The sequence below is a fragment of the Schistocerca cancellata genome, chromosome 5 (genome assembly GCF_023864275.1).
Source record: "Schistocerca cancellata isolate TAMUIC-IGC-003103 chromosome 5, iqSchCanc2.1, whole genome shotgun sequence".
Lineage (NCBI taxonomy): Eukaryota > Metazoa > Arthropoda > Insecta > Orthoptera > Acrididae > Schistocerca > Schistocerca cancellata.
Genome location: NC_064630.1, coordinates 427,020,350 through 427,041,624, shown reverse-complemented (window position 1 = coordinate 427,041,624; position 21,275 = coordinate 427,020,350). Strand labels below are relative to the sequence as shown.

At 40.2% G+C, this 21,275-nt stretch overlaps 1 protein-coding gene across 1 annotated transcript in view; it reads right to left on the bottom strand.

The window, feature by feature from the left end:
• The window catches only part of LOC126188281 (cytosolic non-specific dipeptidase), a 178,521-nt gene that overhangs the window by 66,753 nt on the left and 90,493 nt on the right, over positions 1 to 21,275 (bottom strand). Inside the window, exons 2-3 of the mRNA XM_049929865.1 lie at positions 13,170 to 13,344; positions 4,076 to 4,351 (exon numbers count right to left, since the gene is read on the bottom strand). Of these exons, the coding sequence (XP_049785822.1) occupies positions 4,076 to 4,351; positions 13,170 to 13,344 (451 nt within the window). The remainder of the gene's footprint in view (positions 1 to 4,075; positions 4,352 to 13,169; positions 13,345 to 21,275) is intronic.

Below are 21,275 nucleotides of genomic sequence, written 5' to 3'. Positions count from 1 at the left end.
GCTATTAATATCAATGGGGGCTACTCTGGGAAGAAGGTAGAGCTGGCAGAGGCTGCAAGTAAGATGGGGCTGGACGTTTTAGCTGTTAGTGACATTCGGGTAAGGGGTGAGAAAGAAGAGGAAGTGGGAGAATACAAGGTCTACCTGTCAGGAGTCAAAGCAGGAATAGCACAATGGGGTGTAGGGCTTTACATCAGGAAAGAAATGGAACCCAGCATAGTTGCAATAAGGTATGTAAACAAATGACTGATGTGGATAGATTTGACAGTGTCTAGCAAGAAAATTAGGATTGTGTCAGTATATTTGCATTGTGAAGGGACAGATCAAGAGAAGATGGATAGATTTTATGAGGCACTCAGTGATGTAGTTGTTAGAGTAAAGGACAAGGTGATTTTAACACCAGGATTGGAAATCGAACAGAAGGGTATGAAAAGGTTATGGGTAAATTTGGAGAGGATATGGAGGCCAACAGGAACGGGAAACAACTCTTGGATTTCTGTGCCAGTATGGGCTTAGTAATCACAAACTCCTTTTTTAAACATAAGAACATTCACCGGTATACTTGGGAAGGCAGGGGAACCAGATCTGTCATTGACTATATAATAACAGATCAGGAATTCAGGAAGGCTGTGAGGGACACACGTGTATTCAGGGGATTCTTTGATGACGCTGATCATTATTTAATCTGCAGTGAAATTGGGATTGTGAGGCCGAAAGTGCAGAAGGTCAGGTCCATATGTAGGAGGATAAGAGTGGAGAAACTTCAGGATAAGGAAACCAGGCACAAGTACATAACAGCGATCTCAGAAAGGTACCAGTTAGTTGAATGTAGTCAATTACAGTCATTGGAAAAGGAATGGACAAGGTACAGGGACACAGTACTAGAAGTGGCTAAAGAATGTCTTGGAACAGTAGTGTGTAAAAGTAGGATGAAGCAAACAGCTTGGTGGAATGATACAGTCAAGGCAGCCTGTAAAAGGAAAAAGAAGGCGTATCAAAAATGGCTACATACCAGAACCCAGGTAGACAGAGGAAGTTATGTTGAAGAAAGAAACAAAGCCAAACAGATAACTGCAGCATCCAAGAAGAAATCGTGGGAAGACTTTGGAAACAGGTTGGAGACTATGGGTCAAGCTGCTGGAAAACCATTCTGGAGTGTAATTAGCAGTCTTCGAAAGGGACGTAAGAAGGAAATGACAAGTATTTTGGACAGGTCAGGAAAACTGCTGGTGAATCCTGTGGATGCCTTGGGCAGATGGAGGGAATATTTTGAAGATTTGCTCAATGTAGGTGAAAATACGATCAGTAATGTTTCAGATTTCGAGGTAGAATGGGATAGGAATGATGATGGAAATAGGATCACATTTGAGGAAGTGGAAAAAATGGTCAATAGATTGCAGTGCAATAAAGCGGCTGGGGTGGATGAAATTAAGTCGGAACTCATCAAATACAGTGGAATGTCAGGTCTTAAATGGCTACACAGGATAATTGAAATGGCCTGGGAGTCGGGACAGGTTCCATCAGACTGGACAAAAGCAGTAATCACACCAATCTTTAAACATGGAAACAGAAAAGATTGTAACAACTACAGAGGTATCTCTTTAATCAGCGTTGTGGGTAAAATCTTCTCAGGTATTGTTGAAAGGAAAGTGCGAGTATTAGTTGAGGACCAATTGGATGAAAATCAGTGTGGGTTTAGGCCTCTTAGAGGTTGTCAGGACCAGATCTTTAGCTTACGGCAAATAATGGAGAAGTGTTACGAGTGGAACAGGGAATTGTATCTATGCTTTATAGATCTAGAAAACGCATATGACCGGGTTCCTAGGAGGAAGTTATTGTCTGTTCTACAAGATTATAGAATAGGAGGCAAACTTTTGCAAGCAATTAAAGGTCTTTACATGGATAGTCAGCAGCAGTTAGAGTTGACGGTAAATTGAGTTCATGGTTCAGAGTAGTTTCAGGGGTAAGACAAGGCTGCAACCTGTCTCCACTGTTGTTCATATTATTTATGGATCATATGTTGAAAACAATAGACTGGCTGGGTGAGATTAAGATATGTGAACACAAAATAAGCAGTCTTGCATATGCGGATGACTTAGTTGTGATGGCAGATTCGATTGAAAGTTTGCAAAGTAATATTTCAGAGCTAGATCAGAAATGTAAGGACTATGGTATGAAGATTAGCATCTCCAAAACGAATGTAATGTCAGTGGGAAAGAAACATAAACGGATTGAGTGCCAAATAGGAGGAACAAAGTTAGAACAGGTGGACGGTTTCAAGTACTTAGGATGCATATTCTCACAGGATGGCAACATAGTGAAAGAACTGGAAGCGAGGTGTAGCAAAGCTAATGCAGTGAGCGCTCAGCTACGATCTACTCTCTTCTGCAAGAAGGAAGTCAGTACCAAGACTAAGTTATCTGTGCACCATTCAATCTTTCGACCAACTTTGTTGTATGGGAGCGAAAGCTGGGTGGATTCAGGTTACCTTATCAACAAGGTTGAGGTTACGGATATGAAAGTAGCTAGGATGATTGCAGGTACTAGTAGATGGGAACAATGGCAGGAGGGTGTCCACAATGAGGAAATCAAAGAAAAACGGGGAATGAACTCTATAGATGTAGCAGTCAGGGCGAACAGGCTTAGATGGTGGGGTCATGTTACACGCATGGGAGAAGCAAGGTTACCCAAGAGACTCATGGATTCAGCAGTAGAGGGTAGGAGGAGTCGGGGCAGACCGAGGAGAAGGTACCTGGATTCGGTTAATAATGATTTTGAAGTAATAGGTTTAACATCAGAAGAGGCACCAATGTTAGCACTGAATAGGGGATCATGGAGGAACTGTATAAGGGGGGCTATGCTCCAGACTGAACGCTGAAAGGCATAATCAGTCTTAAATGATGATGATGATGATGACGATGATGCTGATGATGATGGACTTTTCACGTTTTTGAAAATGCCATTTGCTCTCTGCAGTGCAGCTCAAACATTCTAATGTTTTATTCAGACAATTTTGGATGATTTGCCTTTTTGTATTCCTACTTAGATGGCATTCTCATTGCCTCAGCATTAGATGAAGAACATATAATGTATCTGCAACATAATCTTGAATGGCCGGATTAATGACATTATAATATAAATGTAGGGAAACGCATTTTTGGGGAGAAAGTGATATCATTCTTGTGTTATCTTGTGTCACAGCATGGAATTTTACTACAAGAGGAAAAATTGAAAGTAAGCAAAGATTTTACTCATCCTGAAACAGTAACAGAACTAGGACTGGTAAATTTCTACAGCAGAAATTCAACAATCTTCGTTTAACTTGTGCAAGAACATCAAGAGGAAGGATAATCATCCCTAATACATGGATCGATAAAGCGAACAAATCATTCACAAAGGTTAAGAGTAGAGCTTGCCAGTGTAATTCAGCTTGCTCATCCCTCAACACATCTACCCTTAATTTTGATGGTTGATGCTTTGGACTATGATATAGGTGCTTCTTTTCACCAATTGCAAGAAGAAACACCTGTGCCATTTGCACTTCTCCCTAGGTCTCTGACCCCACAAACACTGTAACTGTTGTACCTATGATTGTGAATTGTTAGCAGCACATCCAGCAGTCAAACACTTTTGTTTTATTCTGGAAGGCAGAGAGTTCACAATATTCACACACAACAAGCCATCAACACTTGCTTTCAAACAGTGTCCAGAATAGCACCTAGGCAACTGCACCATCTGGAATTTCTGTCAGTTCATCAGAGATATTCATTACCTTTCTAGAGGAAAAAATATTCCTGCTGATACATGTTCCAGAGTTGCAGATATCATCTTGCTAGACAGTATTTCATATGAAGATATTGTCAATCTTCACAAGCAAACAGGTATTGGAAAAATACTACAAATCAGCTGATTTGTCTAAAGCCCCACCATTTATAAAGTACCACAGTCAACAATCAAATGTAAAGAGGTAAAAAGAAATCAAATTTTAAGTGCAAACAGCAAATGATTCACTGTGGCATTTCTGTAACTGATAGGAGAAAAATGTTTACTTACTCCACAGATAAACACAACTTACTTTGATATTAACTGGAACCTCAATGCCAAGATTTTTATATGCTTCTATTGCATTAATCCAGCCAATAACTGGGCCTTTATCATCTGTTGCACCTCTTCCATACAGTTTCCCATCTTTTTCTGTCAGAATGAAAGGGTCAGTGTGCCATCCATCAGTAACTGCAGCAGGTTGAACATCTAAGTGTCCATACACACAAACCGTTTTCTTCTTTGGATCTTTACCAAGAATACCACATAAAACAGGTGGCAAAGGTATTTTTTTTCCACTTGGAGTAACCTGTAACAACAACATTTAATAAATAAGTAAATAAACTAATTAAGAATTGTACTAACATTTAAATATTATTAATATATTGCATGATATCAGTTTTTAATGATTTTAAAGAAACTAAATACCTTGGTTATCAGTTTTCATTGCACTGTAAATTCACATAAAATGATGTGGAACAGGAAAAGAAAAATCATTAGCTTCAGGGTCTGACCTTGTCATTGGAGATGAAAATTTGTGCAACACTAGTGTGAGAAAACATAGGTAGGTAAAAACAGTTGCCAGTCACTGAAGGGTATATCAAGAAGAGTCGTCATAGTCAGTCAGTAGTACAACAATGTGGGGAGAAAATGAAGATCGTATGAGTGGGAGTGTCAATTTGACTAAATGAAATACATACATAAATATGAAAAAATGCATGAAAGTGCAGGGTACAAAGCAGCCAAACGCCAGTCAGGTAAAATGCCACAGCAAGAGGCATGCCCCCATTTACACCCTTGACACCGAATGTTGAGATACATTACACTTTATTATGAAATCCACTTTCCCTCAGGAAATATTTGACTTTTGCTAGCTGATATTCCATCACCTGCAAGTATCTGGGTAAGGAGGTAGATAAGTCTATGGCCCATCTTAAATCAGCCAACAGGGCAAACACTGTCAGAATATCAACTATAATGAGACGGCTACCACAGCTGCATTGAAGGCAGTCCTCTTGACATAAATGGAACTCTTGATGTGGACAATACAGTCAGCACAGTACAATGACATCTTTCCAAGAGGCTCGGAGGGAATATGCTATACTGTGGTGGGGTCCTGGACAGCACTCAGCTTGTCAAGTGTTGTGGTAGCCTGCCATTTCATATCCAATATTTTGACATTTTTATGATGCATTTGCAATTTTAGGTCTGCCACTGGTACACTGAGTTCAAATTTGTCTCTTGTGGCTGTGTCTTTATCTAATTTGTGGCCGAGCAGTTCTAGGCGCTTCAGTCCAGAACCGTGCTGCTGCTACGGTCGCAGGTTCAAATCCTGGCTCGGCCATGGATGTGTGTGGTGTCCTTAGGTTAGTCAGGTTTAAGTAGTTCTAAGTCTAGGGGACTGATGACCTCAGATGTTAAGTTCCATAGTGCTCAGAGCCATTTGAACCATTTTATCTAATTTGTGAGTGAATTCATTTCCTGGAATATCCATGTGGCTTGGTGTCTAGATGGTTCTGCAGCTGTGAAGGTCAGCTTATAGGTCTTAATCTGTTGTCTTGGATATTAGTGACCAAAAAATTTATGGGTAGCACTGAGTATGCCTTGTAAGCAACTCATGGAGTTACTACAAATAAGAAAGTCCATCATGAGTTTAAATGTATTGCAGAGCCCGTTTGTGGCAACCAACTCTGTAATGTATATTCTGGATGAACTTCACAGAGAGTACTTCTCATGTCACCTTGTGTGCAAAAGCGTAACCAACGCTGTCATTAGCTTTTGATCCATGTGTGTAGATGCGCACTGGATTTAGGTAGTCATGGAGATCTTAACAGAATAGGTGTCTGAGAATGATGAGAGCAGTAGTTTCGTTAGGGCCACACAACAGGTCCATCCTAATCATAGGACTAGATACACAACACGGGGGGATGCCAAGAAAGAACTCTGTGCACACAGGAAAGAGGAGACAGTTGGAGCTCCTTGCACAGAGCACCCAATCGTTACCCAGCTGGTCCCCCTACTTTTGAATGATTTCTAAATAGTCTGAATTGTTGACTGTGAAACAAGAGCCGATTCACTTAGACTGGTAGGCATCTGATAGTTTGTGGCTGCATATTTCACAAAAAGTTGCTAGCGTCTGACCCTCAGTGCTGGGATACCAACTTCTATTAGGGGACTGTCTATGGGGTTCTTATGGAAGGCTTCAGCTGCCAACAGCACATCACTGTGGTGGACAAGGTTTAACAAGCTCAGTACTGATGGTGCTGCTGACCTGTAAGCAACACATCCATAGTCCAAGCAGGAAGAAATCAAAGCTTTGTAGAATCATGGAAGGAAGAACTGTGCAGTCTACATTCCTCCCCCCCCCCCCCCCCCCCTCCTTCGCAGGAGGTGCTGCTGAGAAATCTGGGGATATTAAGTTTCCTTGTACACTTTTCCTTGAGATGGCACACATATGATAACCATGTTAACTTATTGTCATATTTGAAACATTAAAAAACTAAAGTACATCGTTACAATAAAAAGTTCTGGGTGTGGATGCACAGTCCCCAGTCAAAAAACTCAATGACACAAATGGCAGAAAATTAATGTCCATACTTCAGGTCCCAGTTACATACTTTCTCTATGGCTCCCGGAAGTTGACGCGCTGCAATGTGCAATAACATAGAGCTGAATTACAGGCAGAAATTGGCCACATGCAGTGGGTCTTACAGAAGTCACAATACCATTGACTGCAGTGGTGAAGATGGTTGCACTCAGAGCTAATTCCCCGAGGGCCCCAGTTTCCTGTACATATTGGCTGCTACGGGTTGATCCTATCCAGAATTGAAAAAGTCAGTGATAAATGCCTTCTGGCTTCCAGGCACCAACAGAGTCATCAATTGACCACTCTTTTGAAAAATTTGTCAAAATTTGAGTTTTTTTAAGAAACCATGACTTCACTTGACGAATGCTATTAAATGCTCTGTAGAAGGATGGCATTTATGTTGTTGAAGTGCCCTTCAACATTCTCTGGTAGTGCTGCTATTTCTTTGGAGCATCACTACACAAGTTTCCAGTGGGAAGGGTTAGAGTATACGGTATCATCATTTCCACAGCCTGTATAATTACGCCATTAGTGTCTTATATCACTCCTTCAATATCCTTCTCTTTGCTGGTTTCGAAAGTAGCTTTGGAGAAAAAATCTTGTCAGCTGGTTTTCTGAAGTGACCAACATGGACAGTGATTCATGTCCACTGATCAGTGGTTTGAGAAAGAGAGAGTGATATCCAAGTGGTCACTGTTGCAGAGGTCACCAGGGACGTATCACTGGATCGAGGGTGAGATGCTTGGGCTACAGACTGTAATATCTGTGGCTGAGTATATTTGACAGGCCATACTGAAATGTGTTGTATGCAGCTCCAGTGTTAAGTAGGCAGACCTTCCGTTCTGAAATCAATAGCTCCATTACTTGCTCCCTGCTAGATGTGGTTTGACTGCTCTACGGAGGATTGTGGGCACTGAAGTCCCCCAGGAGGAGGAAGATTGGAGGCAGATGTTCCACTAAATCTACCAGCTCGTGATATGGTATGTACCTGTTTGGTGGTAGACAGATGTTACTTACTGTTACCCTAACTGCCAGGTAGACATGTCCAGCCACAGCTTCTAATGCAGTGGTTAGTGGCACCTGCTCACTGAAATGTCAAGAGCATATGAGCATATTGACTTCACTCAGTGTTAACATGACTTTTACAGTAGGTTTTGTAAATTTTAATAGTAGGGAGTTCTGAGAACCATTTTACTTGGAATGCCACATCAGTTGCAGAGTATGTAGCCATTGATTGACAGAGTTCTGCCAGGTGATGATGGTAGTCACCGCAGTTCCACTTAAGGAACGTCAGAGTGGGATCTGAGCAATGAAGGGGAAACAAGAATATAAATTACTTTGCTGCTGAGTCATGCTCCTCCTGAATGTATGATTCTTCATCAGCATTCAAAGGCTTGACCTCGTGAGTGCTGGGGACCAGACTGACCACAGCAGCAGAATTCAATTTGCCTTCCAATTTTTCCTTCTTGTCACTGTATGGTTTCTGTTTTTGTGAGGATTTTACTATCTTGACTTATGGAACAGAAGCGGCCCATTCTCCATTATTACCCAAAGCATGTGGCTCTTACAGCCCCTGTTTGGTGGTAGACTGGTGGTCTGTTTTCTTGTGGCAGCAAGGCATCTTGGGAGGTGTTCTTTTCCCTGGTGATGACAGAGGAGGACAAGGCATCTCCAGCTGCACTAATGGGGTGACTATACCACCAGTGCTGTAGGTCTGTGGGTGGAGGAAGTTGGTGTCAACTCCCCTAACTGAGAAACAGGCATTGACAGAGGGATAGAGATGGGAGTTACTGTTTGAGACCTGATCATTACACTAGGAGTGGACTTTGATACAATGTGTGCGAAGTTTGACATCATATTGATTGGGTGGAGTCATTCAAATTTTTTCTTACCATCTTTATATGACAGGAGGTCAAGTGTTTCATATACCTGGGTTTTCCTCTCCCTCTTACAAAACTGAACATGTCAGCGAATGAGAGGGGTGGTGTTCTGGGCAGTTTACATATGTAGGAAGTTGTTTGAAAGGGATCTCCTAATGTTTTGTCCTTCCTACAAGTAGCCTTAATAGTAGAGCAGGAGGACATATGTCTAATCCTCTGCACCTAAAACATCTCACAGGAGGACGAAAATAGGGCTTGACATCACATCTATAAGCCATGACTTTGATTTTCTCAGGTACAATATTTCCATTGAAGGCTAGGATGAAAGCTCGATCATCCACTCTATTATCCTTAGATCCTCTATGAAAGTGACAAACAAAATGTACTCCATGCTTCTCTAGTTTAGCATGCACTACTTCATCTGTTTGTAGCATTAGGTCCCAGTGGATTAAGATACCTTGAATCCTGTAGAGTTTGTTAGGAGGAGAGATGACAACTTGTTTATTATCGAGCATTCAAGGCATAATTTGCCTGTGATTGTTCAGCATTCAAAGTTTTGATCAACAGAGTTCCAGTTCTCATTTCCTCTACTGCAGCAACTCCTCTGAACCTGTCCTCAATATTTTAAACCAAAACAATGGCTTTGGTGCTCCAAAAAAAATTCTTCATCAGTTCCAGAGGATACCAAGAACTGAGCAAATGGTCCACCTCCATTTCTCCTCACCCGACTATCCCTTCCATGGTGAAGCCAAAGACAGATTCATCATCAGGTTGTAGCCCCTGCATTAAAATCTTGCTTTCAATCTGCCAGATTACTGTTTTATTGTGGATTGTCTGCCTTAATGTCATTCACTCTCATCAGAGGCTGTCACCATGGGTTTGACTCCACCATTTAAAAGGGTACTTGGCATAGTACCATTGCCCAGAGTCCCAGTGCCCTAGCTTGGACAGGCACCTACTCTTCAGCCTACTGGAAAGGTTAGAGCTCAGGCATCAACAGTGTGACCTATAAGTTGACAGAGGGCTACAAACATAAGGGTACATGATGACCACACTGTGGCAGATTGGCTACCATGCTGGATTTTGGATGCGAAGATAAAACCATTTTAGCAGTTTCAATATTTCTCTCACTCAAATTAATGGTTATGGCTGATGGTGTTTGACTGACCAAACAACAAAGTCAATCTTTTGTGTGTCAAGCCTGGAATACTTCTCAGAGAGAATGAAACAAAAAACGAATCCCAATGAACCTGATTGTATCACAGAATCAAGAAAACCAAGAGATAGAAGCAAGAAGAGGTGACAGAGGGGTAAAAGTGTGAAAGTGGGAAAGTTCCTATGCCCAGAAAGTAGCTGGAGCCCCTGGGACATGTTATGCAATGGAAGATGCAACCGCTCCATCTGAATGGTACTTCCACACCTGCCATTACCACAAGAAAAGGAACTTAACGGACAAGCTGGTAAAATCTCAGTAAAACAACAACAGATATATAAGAATTAGAAAAGTGGGAAGGGTAGGATTCAAGCCACACCACTTAGCAAGGGCAGCCTGGAGCCCCTGAGACATATCCAAGGACGTGGTACACACCATGGTGGCACAGACGATTTCTCCCTGATGAGAGGTGGCAGTGGGGGAAGTTGAACTTCAGGATAGAGACTCTGTATGCGAACTACGATTGTGACGTCCTCAGCCTCTGTTGTGGGACGTAGGTCTGCATGCCAGTAGAAAGGACACAGCAGTTTCTAAGCTCAGTGGAGCAGTGAGTTTGTATCACATAGCTCAGCAGGTGTTGTTGCTGCCTGATCTTTAGGGAAGGGAGCCTGGATTACTTCCAGGAGTACAATGTTCACAGGACTAGTCTGAATAGCACATGTCACAAGTCAGATTCTGCAATTGTGTGTTGGGTCCACAATGCTGAAATGTGATGCCAAGCCATATGTCAGGCTCCCAGAATCAAGACAGGATGAGATATGAGCTTGGTAAAGCTGCAAATGAGTAGAGTGGTCTGTGCCCCAGCTGATGTTACTGAGACAGCAAAGAGTATTAAGATGTGACAAGCATGTTCATTTAAGTTGTCAAAGACGGGGAAACCATGGCAGTGAAACACCCACTGAAAGCTCAGGACTGTGCCTTTTGTATGGCACCCTGCAGTTGGCATTCAGTGTCACCAACAGTTCAGGAGCAGTAGTAGATGCAAAAGTCATCAGCATAGAGGGAGGATGACCCCACAGCTGCAGCTAGACCATTGATAACCACTATTAAAAGGGCCATACTCAATGTAGAGCTCTGGGTGACCCTGTTCTCCTGTAGCTTGAATCCAGAAAGTATGGTGGGACAAGAAGTTCCACAAAAAAGTTAGGAGTGGTCCCCAAATATCACACTTATATGAGGTAGTGAGGATGTGGTGATGCTATGTGGTGTCATAAGCCTTTTGCAGTCAAAGAAAACAGTGATAAGATGCTGATGCCAGGAAAAACCTGATCTGATAGCAGACTCCAGGCTGATCAAATTGCCTGCAGCAACTTCGACAAAAGTCACCTTGGGACAGAGCCAAAAGACCCCAAGACAAGGATGTGACATTGGCAATCCACTGATAAGTATTTGAGCACTTTGATGTGGATGTGGTCTGGCCCTGGAACCATGTCAGGACAAAGAGAAATGAGAAATTCCCACCCACTGAATGGAACATAACATGGATCCAGGTAAAATATAATAACTGGTAAGTGCATTCACTCTACCAGCTTTTTGAGAACACAAATTGCAGGTTGATGATTCTCAGATGCAGAGGCTCAAGCATAATGCAAAGCAAAATGTTTGGCGACAGCATCTGGGCCAATGAAGACAACACCATTCACAGAAATATTACATACACCTGCATTGGACTGGTGTCCATACAGGCATCGAATCTTTGCCCAAACCTGCGAAGGTGGGGTATGCGGTACAATGATAGCAACATACCATTCCCAGCATTCTCATTTCTACCTTTTTATGATGTAATGAACCTGGGCAATTTGAACGTGTAGTCTTCGGTATTACAATTACATACACAATAATTAACCAAATAAAAAAATTCACAGTACACATCTCACACTTTTCTGACCAAAGCTTCAAGTTTCAATTTCTAAGTAAAAAACTGAAGAGAAAAATAACTGGATACAAAGAAAGCTAACATTGCAGATAAATGCACAAGTAGGTAGGGGCTTCAAAAAGTTAGTTAAACATGTCATCTCATGTTAAGATGGTAATGCAACAGGAGTGGCACAATGCCAGAAGTGATTACATGTTCGGGGTTGCCTATAGACACAGTTCTGCTATGGTATGAGTATGGGATTGAAATGGAGCAAAAACTTTAAACATATTCAAAAGTTGAAGTATGTAGTGCAGTACAGTTCTGGTGAGGAAAATGTTTACCCATCCACTATGAAATTATGGGGTATATAGACTAAATGGAACGTGGCATCCAGCTGTTGTGAACTGACGCCAATAATTTTACCAAAGCCACACAGATGTGGGTGATGCTGATAAGGTGGAAATTTTTCAGTGATGAGAACATTCACACAGTGTTCTCAAATGGCTCCATGAAGAAGTAGGGAATTTCTATCTTTAATAGGGCGAACAACTGGTAGAACATTCCTATTATTGGTTACAGAGCCTTGGTGATTGTTGAAAAATAGTGTCATATTCTTAAGTCACTCTCTAGCAGTCAATAAATGTTACTTGGTCTGCCATAATTCTGTGTAGCTTACCCTTAGAAATCCCCTCACAACAAAGAAGGAAAGATCCGAAAAAGCTAAATAAGAATTGCAGCGTAATAGTCAGTTTTGAAGATATGCTATAGTTACTGACAAGTCAAAGACACCTGATTCATGAATAGAAATTATGAGAAAAAAATACAGTTAATGAACTCACAACATAGATCCTGTAGTTGATAAACATACAAAAGGAAAAAGTGAGTGAAAATATGTGAGGAAAACATAACATTGTGAATCCTTAAGGAAATACATCACACTGAATATCTGCCAAATTTTGTTGTAAATTATATGACGTAATATTATTTTAGCTATTATTCATACCACCTAATATTGATCCTCAAATAATACTGTTCTCCCTCATTCTTGTGGTACAATTATTAAATGAAACTCTTGACTTATAACTGAAAGATATATTTTAGTCCATCATTCTCTCAAGTTCTCATAGCTAGGATATGATAAATTGTACTGCAAGAAAAGACAAATGCTTTAGAAACATGTCACACATGTGAATCATAGGGCCTCTATGACAGTAGCTGAACATGATTATGAAAACCAACAAATTTTGAAAAGTTTCATTGGGTCAGGGAACACAACAGACATGTATGCAACTATAGGGTCAACTGCTAGAAATACAAAATTGTGGTTACCTACATACTAATTACAAACAATATGACACGATATAAAAAAAAAAACATTAAACTGTACCAGAATTCAGGTCTACATTTTATAAACACGCGGGAAGCAAAGAATAATGCATTGCATAACTTTTCCTACCTGACATAGTAATAAGAAAGTAATAGGCAAATATGTGGAGTGCTGGCATCCCCAGCCTAGATGAAATTTGCTGTAATTAATTAATTTACTCACTCTAAAAACAAAATGAACATACAAAATTAGAGGGTACTAACCTGTGTACCAACATCATGGAGTTCTGTTTCTGCACCTAACTTTTCTAGTCTTTCTTTTGTCCAATGAACCATTTTTACAATGTCATTTCTTGTGTGTTCCCATGCTGACACAGATTTAATGGCTACAGCTTCTCTCAGGCGTTCAATATACTTGGTTTTATTTGCATCTATGTGACTGGAGAAATAATAAGACTCTTTCAAAAACATATTCTCTCTAGATACAAATTGGGAAATATAATGTAATGATTATATATATAATTTTATTTTTGAAGTAGTGCAAGAATAACAATCCTAACAAGTTATTCAAATAAATATCAATGCCCATTTTAGACAAATCACAGAAAACCAGAATCTGAATGGGTAGCTGAACCTTTTTCTACTGAATGAACGCAAGTATGGTCCCCATTTTCAGAGGAACTCCTGGCACATATTTGTAAATTAACATGGTGTATGCAGTCACCAATTAGAATGCAAAGATCTGGATTACAAAATTTCTGAAAAATAGCTGAGAGCACAATAACACCTATATGTACACCCTTGGCCAGTTTCAAGAAGAAAATAAATGAATGAATTGATTTGAAAGCTGAAATGCTCTTTACTTATGTTCAGTAATCATGTCCTTTAAAAACTAATGGATCTGTTGCTATTGACACTAACATTGTCTATTTAGGCTTTTTCATTATTACTTTCAGAATATATTCGGCCTCAAGTCTAGCCAGACACCGAAACATTTAATTCAATATATATCACCCACATACTTTGTACTGCATTAGTGCGGTTGCACTTCTTTTTTTAAAAAAATATAATTTACAGTTACATAATTAAAACTACCGTTTAACAGCACATAAAAACTTATATGGATCTGTTAACACAACAAAAAATATTACTGTGTTCTTCATACCAGTTTTGACCCTATCACCTCAAAGCACATCCATTGATCCCACTGTGAAAAATAAGTAAAAGGGTAAGTTAATAGTACTTCATTTTTGGTCATCATATATACTGAGTGTTTCTCCTAAGAGTTGTTGGCCGCACTTTCTCTGTTGTGGCAAATATTTCCAATTTCGTTTTTGCAATCAGCCCAAACAAATACTGCTCATCATTTCAGTCACATAATGCCCAGTGTCGACAGAAAGAGTCAGTTTGTTTTGCTGTTACAAATAAAATTATTTTTAAGGTGGAATTTTACTTTCCCATCCAATAGAGTGATTCCAGATCAGTGTAGTGCGATACTCGTGTTATTGTTATGCCTTAACAGGGACAGTAAAACGTGAGGAATAATCAGTATTCCAGCAGTAACCCAGTAGTGCTGCAGACAGTACCAGACAGCGCAGGCCAGGGCGACAGCTGGAGTACTTGTTATTCTTCATTTTTTATTACCCTGTGAATAGATCATGATTAAATGACTATTGCCCTAGACTAACGTTAGACTGCTATTATCAAAAGGGCATGTAAAATTCAGCTTTAAATATGCTTTCTGTCGACACTGGGTGTCATAGGAAAGGTGTGATGATCAATATTTGTTTGGGCTGTTTCTAGTTATACATCGGAGGACTTTCCAGTTATACATCGCAGAAACTCCAAATACCTGCCAAAACACCAGAGAGAATGTACCTAATGACTCTTAGAAGACACACCCTGTGTATGATTTTTATTGATCTCCATAGAATTTATGAACAATTAAAAATGAACTACTTCTATAAAGAAAATATACCAAGTATGTACGGTCATCCATACCGAAAACAAGTAGGTACAGAGCATGAAACAAAGACACATTTTCACAATGTTTTGAAGAATCATCCCATTGAACAGTAGGATGCAGGCTCATTCTTGCAGTGTGTTATTTGAATCATGTTAACTAACGCATGAGTATCAACACATTGAGATTAGGGTACCAGAAATGGACTGCAGTAAGATTGGTCATCATATTGGACACTAAATACTATCAAATACATGGCAATTGTCATCCATCAACTGGGTCTTGGCATCAGTGGGCAGTATTCCATCAAACTGTGTGATACTGATAGTCTAGCTCAATACAGTATGAATCCTTTCCATTTTCCATTAGCATCTAATAAGTATTGGGATCTTGGTGTTTCTGTTGTGACCAGTTTTTAACAACAAAAAAATGGCTCTGAGCACTATGGGACTTAACTTCTGAGGTCATCAGTCCCCTAGAACTTAGAACTACTTAAACCTAACTAACCAAAGGACATCACACACATCCATGCCTGAGGCACGATTCGAACCTGCGACCGCAGCGGTCGCGCGGTTCCAGACTGAAGTGCCTAGAACTGCTCGGCCACTCCGGCCGGCTTATAAGAACATTCACGGAAGAGTGTCTGTGTTCAATGACAATCAAAGTTTTAAGTGATGACAAGAAATCCAACTGTGGCTACATTCTGGGCAGTATAAAACCTGCAGATTTGCACTGAAATATCCCACATGATTTCCAAGTCTTCCAATTGTAAATATTTCGTATTACATTGCACATAGTCCTAAAACTAACCAAGTCAGACTGTGTAAAAATATATCAGAGCAGACAATATGACAACTCCTGGCAGCATCCATAAAGAAACCTGGACCTTAAAATTCTAATAAGAAGAATGTAGAATGTAACATTATGTAACAGTCCACGTTAACATTTTAATTGAGTAAGTGGTTGTTTTAGCACAATATGGGCTCTTGATCTTACTGGACTTCAGGGTATTGTTTATAGTGAGATATTGTATGTATAAGCACATGATGAAGGCCCCCCCCCCCAGGATGCCGTAAAATTAAGTTTTATTAAAAAACAAAAATTGAAGCACTGAGTGTGTGTGTGTGTGTGTGTGTGTGTGTGTGTGTGTGTGTGGTTTGAGGTTTTCGGGCGCTAAATAGCGTGGTCATCAACGCCCAAACGCATAGAAACAGGAACACATGCAGTGAAGGGACGAAGAAGGACAGCGAACAAGGACAACGGCTAAAAGACACAGACCTGCCGTAGTTACAAAGCCTCACATACGGAGGCAAACAAGAGGAGAAGAAACGCACTAAAAAAGGAAAGGGAACACAAGAAAGAGAGAACAGAAATCGAAGTGAAACAAGTAGCTAATCGTGACTGGCGGACCTCTTACCTAAAACCTTGGCAAAGTATTTATGTATTATTCAGAAGCACTGAGTAATCAGACGGTTGGCAAAGGCGTTAATTATGAAGGCGCGGTAAGGCGCAGACAAATGAACGAAAAAAAAGTCAACTATTGTACAGTTTTTTTTTTTTTTTTTCTTCACTTTTACACACACTCTCGTATGTAGAAGGATGTTGAAGATGTCCGATTTTAGATATGAAGTATTGTGAGTTCTATGTATCATATGTGTGCTTGAATAATATTATATGGAAAAACAATATCAAGTACTTTTATTGAAGTAAGTGAAGAGGAAAATTACAGGAAGAGAATTTTCGTGATTATTACAAGCGCCGATGTTCGCGGAGTGCTCTGCTGCCTGCAGCTTCAACTAGGTCAGCGAAGTTAGATCGCCAAGAAAAATTAAGGTAAGCACAGACATTCTAACAACGCAATCATATTCAATCATATCTATAACTTTTTTTTTGTATATTACAACTGGCTACTGTGGCAGGACTTCTGGGCACCGGTCGTGAGTAGTGCTTATAAACTATTGTTGTAGTAAGAAATTTCTATGACATTGTTATGAACTATAAAAACTAATTGCCAGTATACTCTGTTTTCCTGAATAACAACGGGGAGCAAGTAACGCAAAAAGTCAAAACCGAGGAGAACATTTTTGAAAGGAATAAGAACTGGACCCAGGCCACGTAAAATTTTCCATAGTGAGCTGTTGTGTTCGACGCAAGTTGCTTACATGGTTACGCTTGAGCGCCTCTTTTGATGTACATAGAAACCTTTTCCTCATTATTCCCTTCCTTGAATTTTATTTGCGAAAAATTTACTGAAATTTTTCAGTGTGATTCATATCGTCAATAAAACAAAGATTTCTGACACAATAGTTAGCGCATCGTAATAGACTTAAAAAACCAGCTTTGACATTACGTAATTAACATTTATCAAGTGTAATAATTAACGTATGAAATTTTTAACATTTTCAGAATGCCCATTGTTGATAGCGATAGTGAAAACGCAATCAGCCAAGATGGCGTAGAATTGAGAGATCGAACAATTGAAGATCAGGCGCCATGCATGCCTATTGCAGAAGGTTTAAGTAGATCAGAGATGAGTGTCGCAGGAGTGACAAATGATAGCGACGCTCCACAACAGAATAACTTTGACGACACAATTTTTACAATTGACGAGACAATGTCACGCATCTTCCAGAGCGACATACCGCTCATGAATGAAACGTCGGAGAGCGATCGAAATATGTATCTTGACACAACGTTACAAACACCACCTGATCACAACAGAAACATTAACTTTGAAAGTACAGCTGACAGCAGCCACGGTAGTAAAACTGACGCACTGCTATGGCAGTTATCATATAACATTAATACCAATCTCAGCGACATGAAACAAAATATGAATACCAAAATTGAAAATTTGACACAAGATATGAATACGGTAAAACAGCAACAAAACACTGTCACACAAGATCTAAATGCAATAAAGCAAGAACAAAAACAAGGATTTGCAAGACACGGTCTCTCAGAAATTCGATGACTTAGCCAAAAATTTTCGCACTGAAATCGACGAAAAATTCAATGATCACAAGTAAAGCATGAAGAATTTTGTGGAGTTAACAGTAACATTACGGAGGTAAAACATATGGCAGATTCTTTTAATGACCATCACGACCGAGTAGAAGAATAGATAAAGAAAATTGCAAACGCAAACATTGAGGCCACACAAAACTGTCGTTAACAAACTAAATAAACACTATGAAGATGTACTTCTAGATGTAGAAGAGCTTACTTTAAGGGTAGCAACATTAGAAGTTGACTCAGCATGTGCTAAGAAGGAAGGATAGAGAAGAGAAGATTAATGGAAATTGAGTGATATCATTAGTCAAGCTGAAGCAGGTTACGTTAGATAAAGGTAATACGATTGCAGAAAAGTTAGTAAAAGATTGTAAGTTGTACACAGATGTAGTAGAAAAGGCTGTTCAGAAAAAAGAAAATGAAATAGTGAACAAGGTAAACATTAACCTACAAGCTGCGGAAGATAGGATCCGCAATCTTTTAGAACAAAATATTAACGGATCTAGAAATATACAGGTAAATAATACACAGGCTACAGTGAACAAACTACAACCTGTTGGTATCTATTCACAAATTGTCACAAGTCCCACAGCAGGTACCAGTCACAGTTAAAGACAGCAAAATGTAAACATACTACTCCGATACCTGAGCAATTACCAGCTGGAATTACAGGTAACTACAATAACAACATAAATACGATCGAAAATGCCACGAGTCTATCAACTATTTTTGCAGACGAAGGTTTGCTGAGGCATCGACAATTTCCTACATTCACTACCGAGGGTAAAAGAATGAATCTAGTAGTATCTATTAGTGCTTTTTGTCATGTATTTCCACGCAACTGGACGGAAGCGTAAGAAAATTAGATTTGCCGTGGGATATACGCAGGGTGATATGCTGTTATGGGCAACTGAGGTGACCGAACGTTGAAGTACTTATAACCAATTTGATTGAGCTTTGCTCGGACAAATACTGGTCTGAGGCAGTGCAAGAAAGACTCAGACGCGAGGTTTTCAACCCTGCACCATTCAGTGGCGAAGTAGTCTATGTGGATACTTTGAAAAATACCTGAACAAGACACGCTACTGGACGAACCCAATATCACAGATAGACGTGTCAAAAATTTTGAAAAGTCGTTTACCATCACTTATTAGAGAAAAATCAAGTCACAACGCCAGAGCACGACACTGAATATTTTTTGTCAGTACTTGATTCTATCGACATAATCTAAGAGGAAAGACCTGTACCCATTAAAGCAACAGAAAATCAGGCACAACAACAACATAATTACGTAAATCGGTCAGAAAAACGTGATTTAAACACACAGCAAGGTTGGTACACACAACAGCAAAATTACACACCCAGAAGTAACGAGTACGGTAATGGGAACGGTAAAAACAAACGATTTAAAAGAAATTTCCAGAACAACAGGGGTAATTTCAACGCACGAGCGAATTACAATTCACGATCACAAGGCCCTATGCCGAGTATGAATAGAAACAGTCAGCCACAGCAGTGGCTGACGCGTGGCAACAATGCCATGCCTACGCTGTACCGCACCCGACCTTTGGGCAGCAAAATGACTGTACAACGCCGAACGACACAAATTGGCGAAGTACCCACACAGTACTTATAACACGACAGATTGTAAAGAGACTGTACGTGTCATCACTTAAAATTTCCACGTTACTAGGCCATTGTCGATGTATAAAACTTTCTCATAACGTTTCCTCTCCAACTGCAAGACTCATCTTCAGACGCAAAATGGTGAATTGTAACCAAAACTTTAGGGACCACCAATTAAATAGGCAGTGTAGAGGGCACCACAGCGGCACACATGACGTCGGCTATGAGATTATCACTGGTATTGCTAACATTCTCGATTGAAAGTAATCAATTGTCATGCTTACGCTGCAATGTTGACATCCAAATTGTCTAATTTAACACCTTCCTCTTTTCTGTTAAAATTATTACAGTGTTTATAAATCTCAATAGCCTCTCTATACATACGTGCATGATAATGCAATGTTTCGGTATGACACTCGTCACATTTGTGCACGTATGGCATAAACCACAAAACTTTCAGAGGGTTATGATACATCAACTTTGAAAGCAGAGCAAGACAATTCAGATGACATGCTGATTTATTTCATATCACCCTCTTGGTGATCGATTACTTTCAATCAAGAATGCTGGCAATACCAGGGATAATCTCGTAGCCGACATCGCGTTATAGACATTGCTGCCCTCTACACTGCCTATAGAACAGCGCTCCCTCGAGTTCTGATTGTTGTTCATCATTTGTATCCCACAGTCAGGGAGGAAACATTAGGAGAAAGTTTTATACATCGACCACGGCCTAATAGCCCGGAAGTTTTAAGTGATGTCAGTACCAGCCGTGAAAGCTTATACTGTAAGACTGTAGGGGGTTTTCTGGTTGGGCGAGCAGTCGATGCGAGCGCTGTAGGTGCGGCCGCTTGCCAGCTTGCGGTTCAGATACTTGCAAGAGGCCAGGGAGGAGCGGTGTACTGTAGGATGGATGCCGGCTGGAGCACGTGGTCCTATCAGATTCACACGGGTCGGGACATGACATCACATTCACCACTGCAGCTCCAACAATGAACTGAGTAGCTTTGTACCCATTTGTGCACATGTAACATAAACCACAAAATTTTCACTGGAGTATGGTCCACCATCTTTTGAGAGCACAGCAAGACGATTCAGATGACATGTAGATTGACTGGGCAAGTGATATATTTAATTAGTTATTGAGCCAAGAAGGTATCTGTAATGGACATACATAATATCTTTAATAACAACTGTAATTATTTATCTACATAACAGGTCAACCAACGATATAAAAGCAAACATCATGGACACATCAAATGAACTAACAACATGCTTGTTTACTTAAGTGCCTATGAGATGCAATTGAACCAGATGGATATTAAAGTCAGCATCATTCATTACCCAAGACAGTTACGCAAACAGGATGGCACTATCTGGCGTTTAGCGTGGATACGCTTTTTAAACACTACTTAGCCCAGCCATATCATGGCATTCCATGGTCCCCATGGTTATTCTGTGAGGCCGCATTGCTGGTAAGGACTGTGTGACCATTTTGGCTGATCAGGTCTATCCCATGGTACAATATTTGTTCCTCTACAGTGATGATGTTTCACAAGACGACAGAACCGCTATTCACACAGGTCGTTTTGTGAGTACGAGGATGTTTTGTAGCATCTCCCTTAGTCCCCACAGTCATCAGATCACAAAGTTACCGAGCTTTATTGGTCCCTTTGGAGAGAAGGACAGATGATTGTTGAGTGTGTGTTTTAGGGGCGCTCAAGTGCATAGTTATAAGCGTGCATGATTTCTATCCACTTCCATCATTG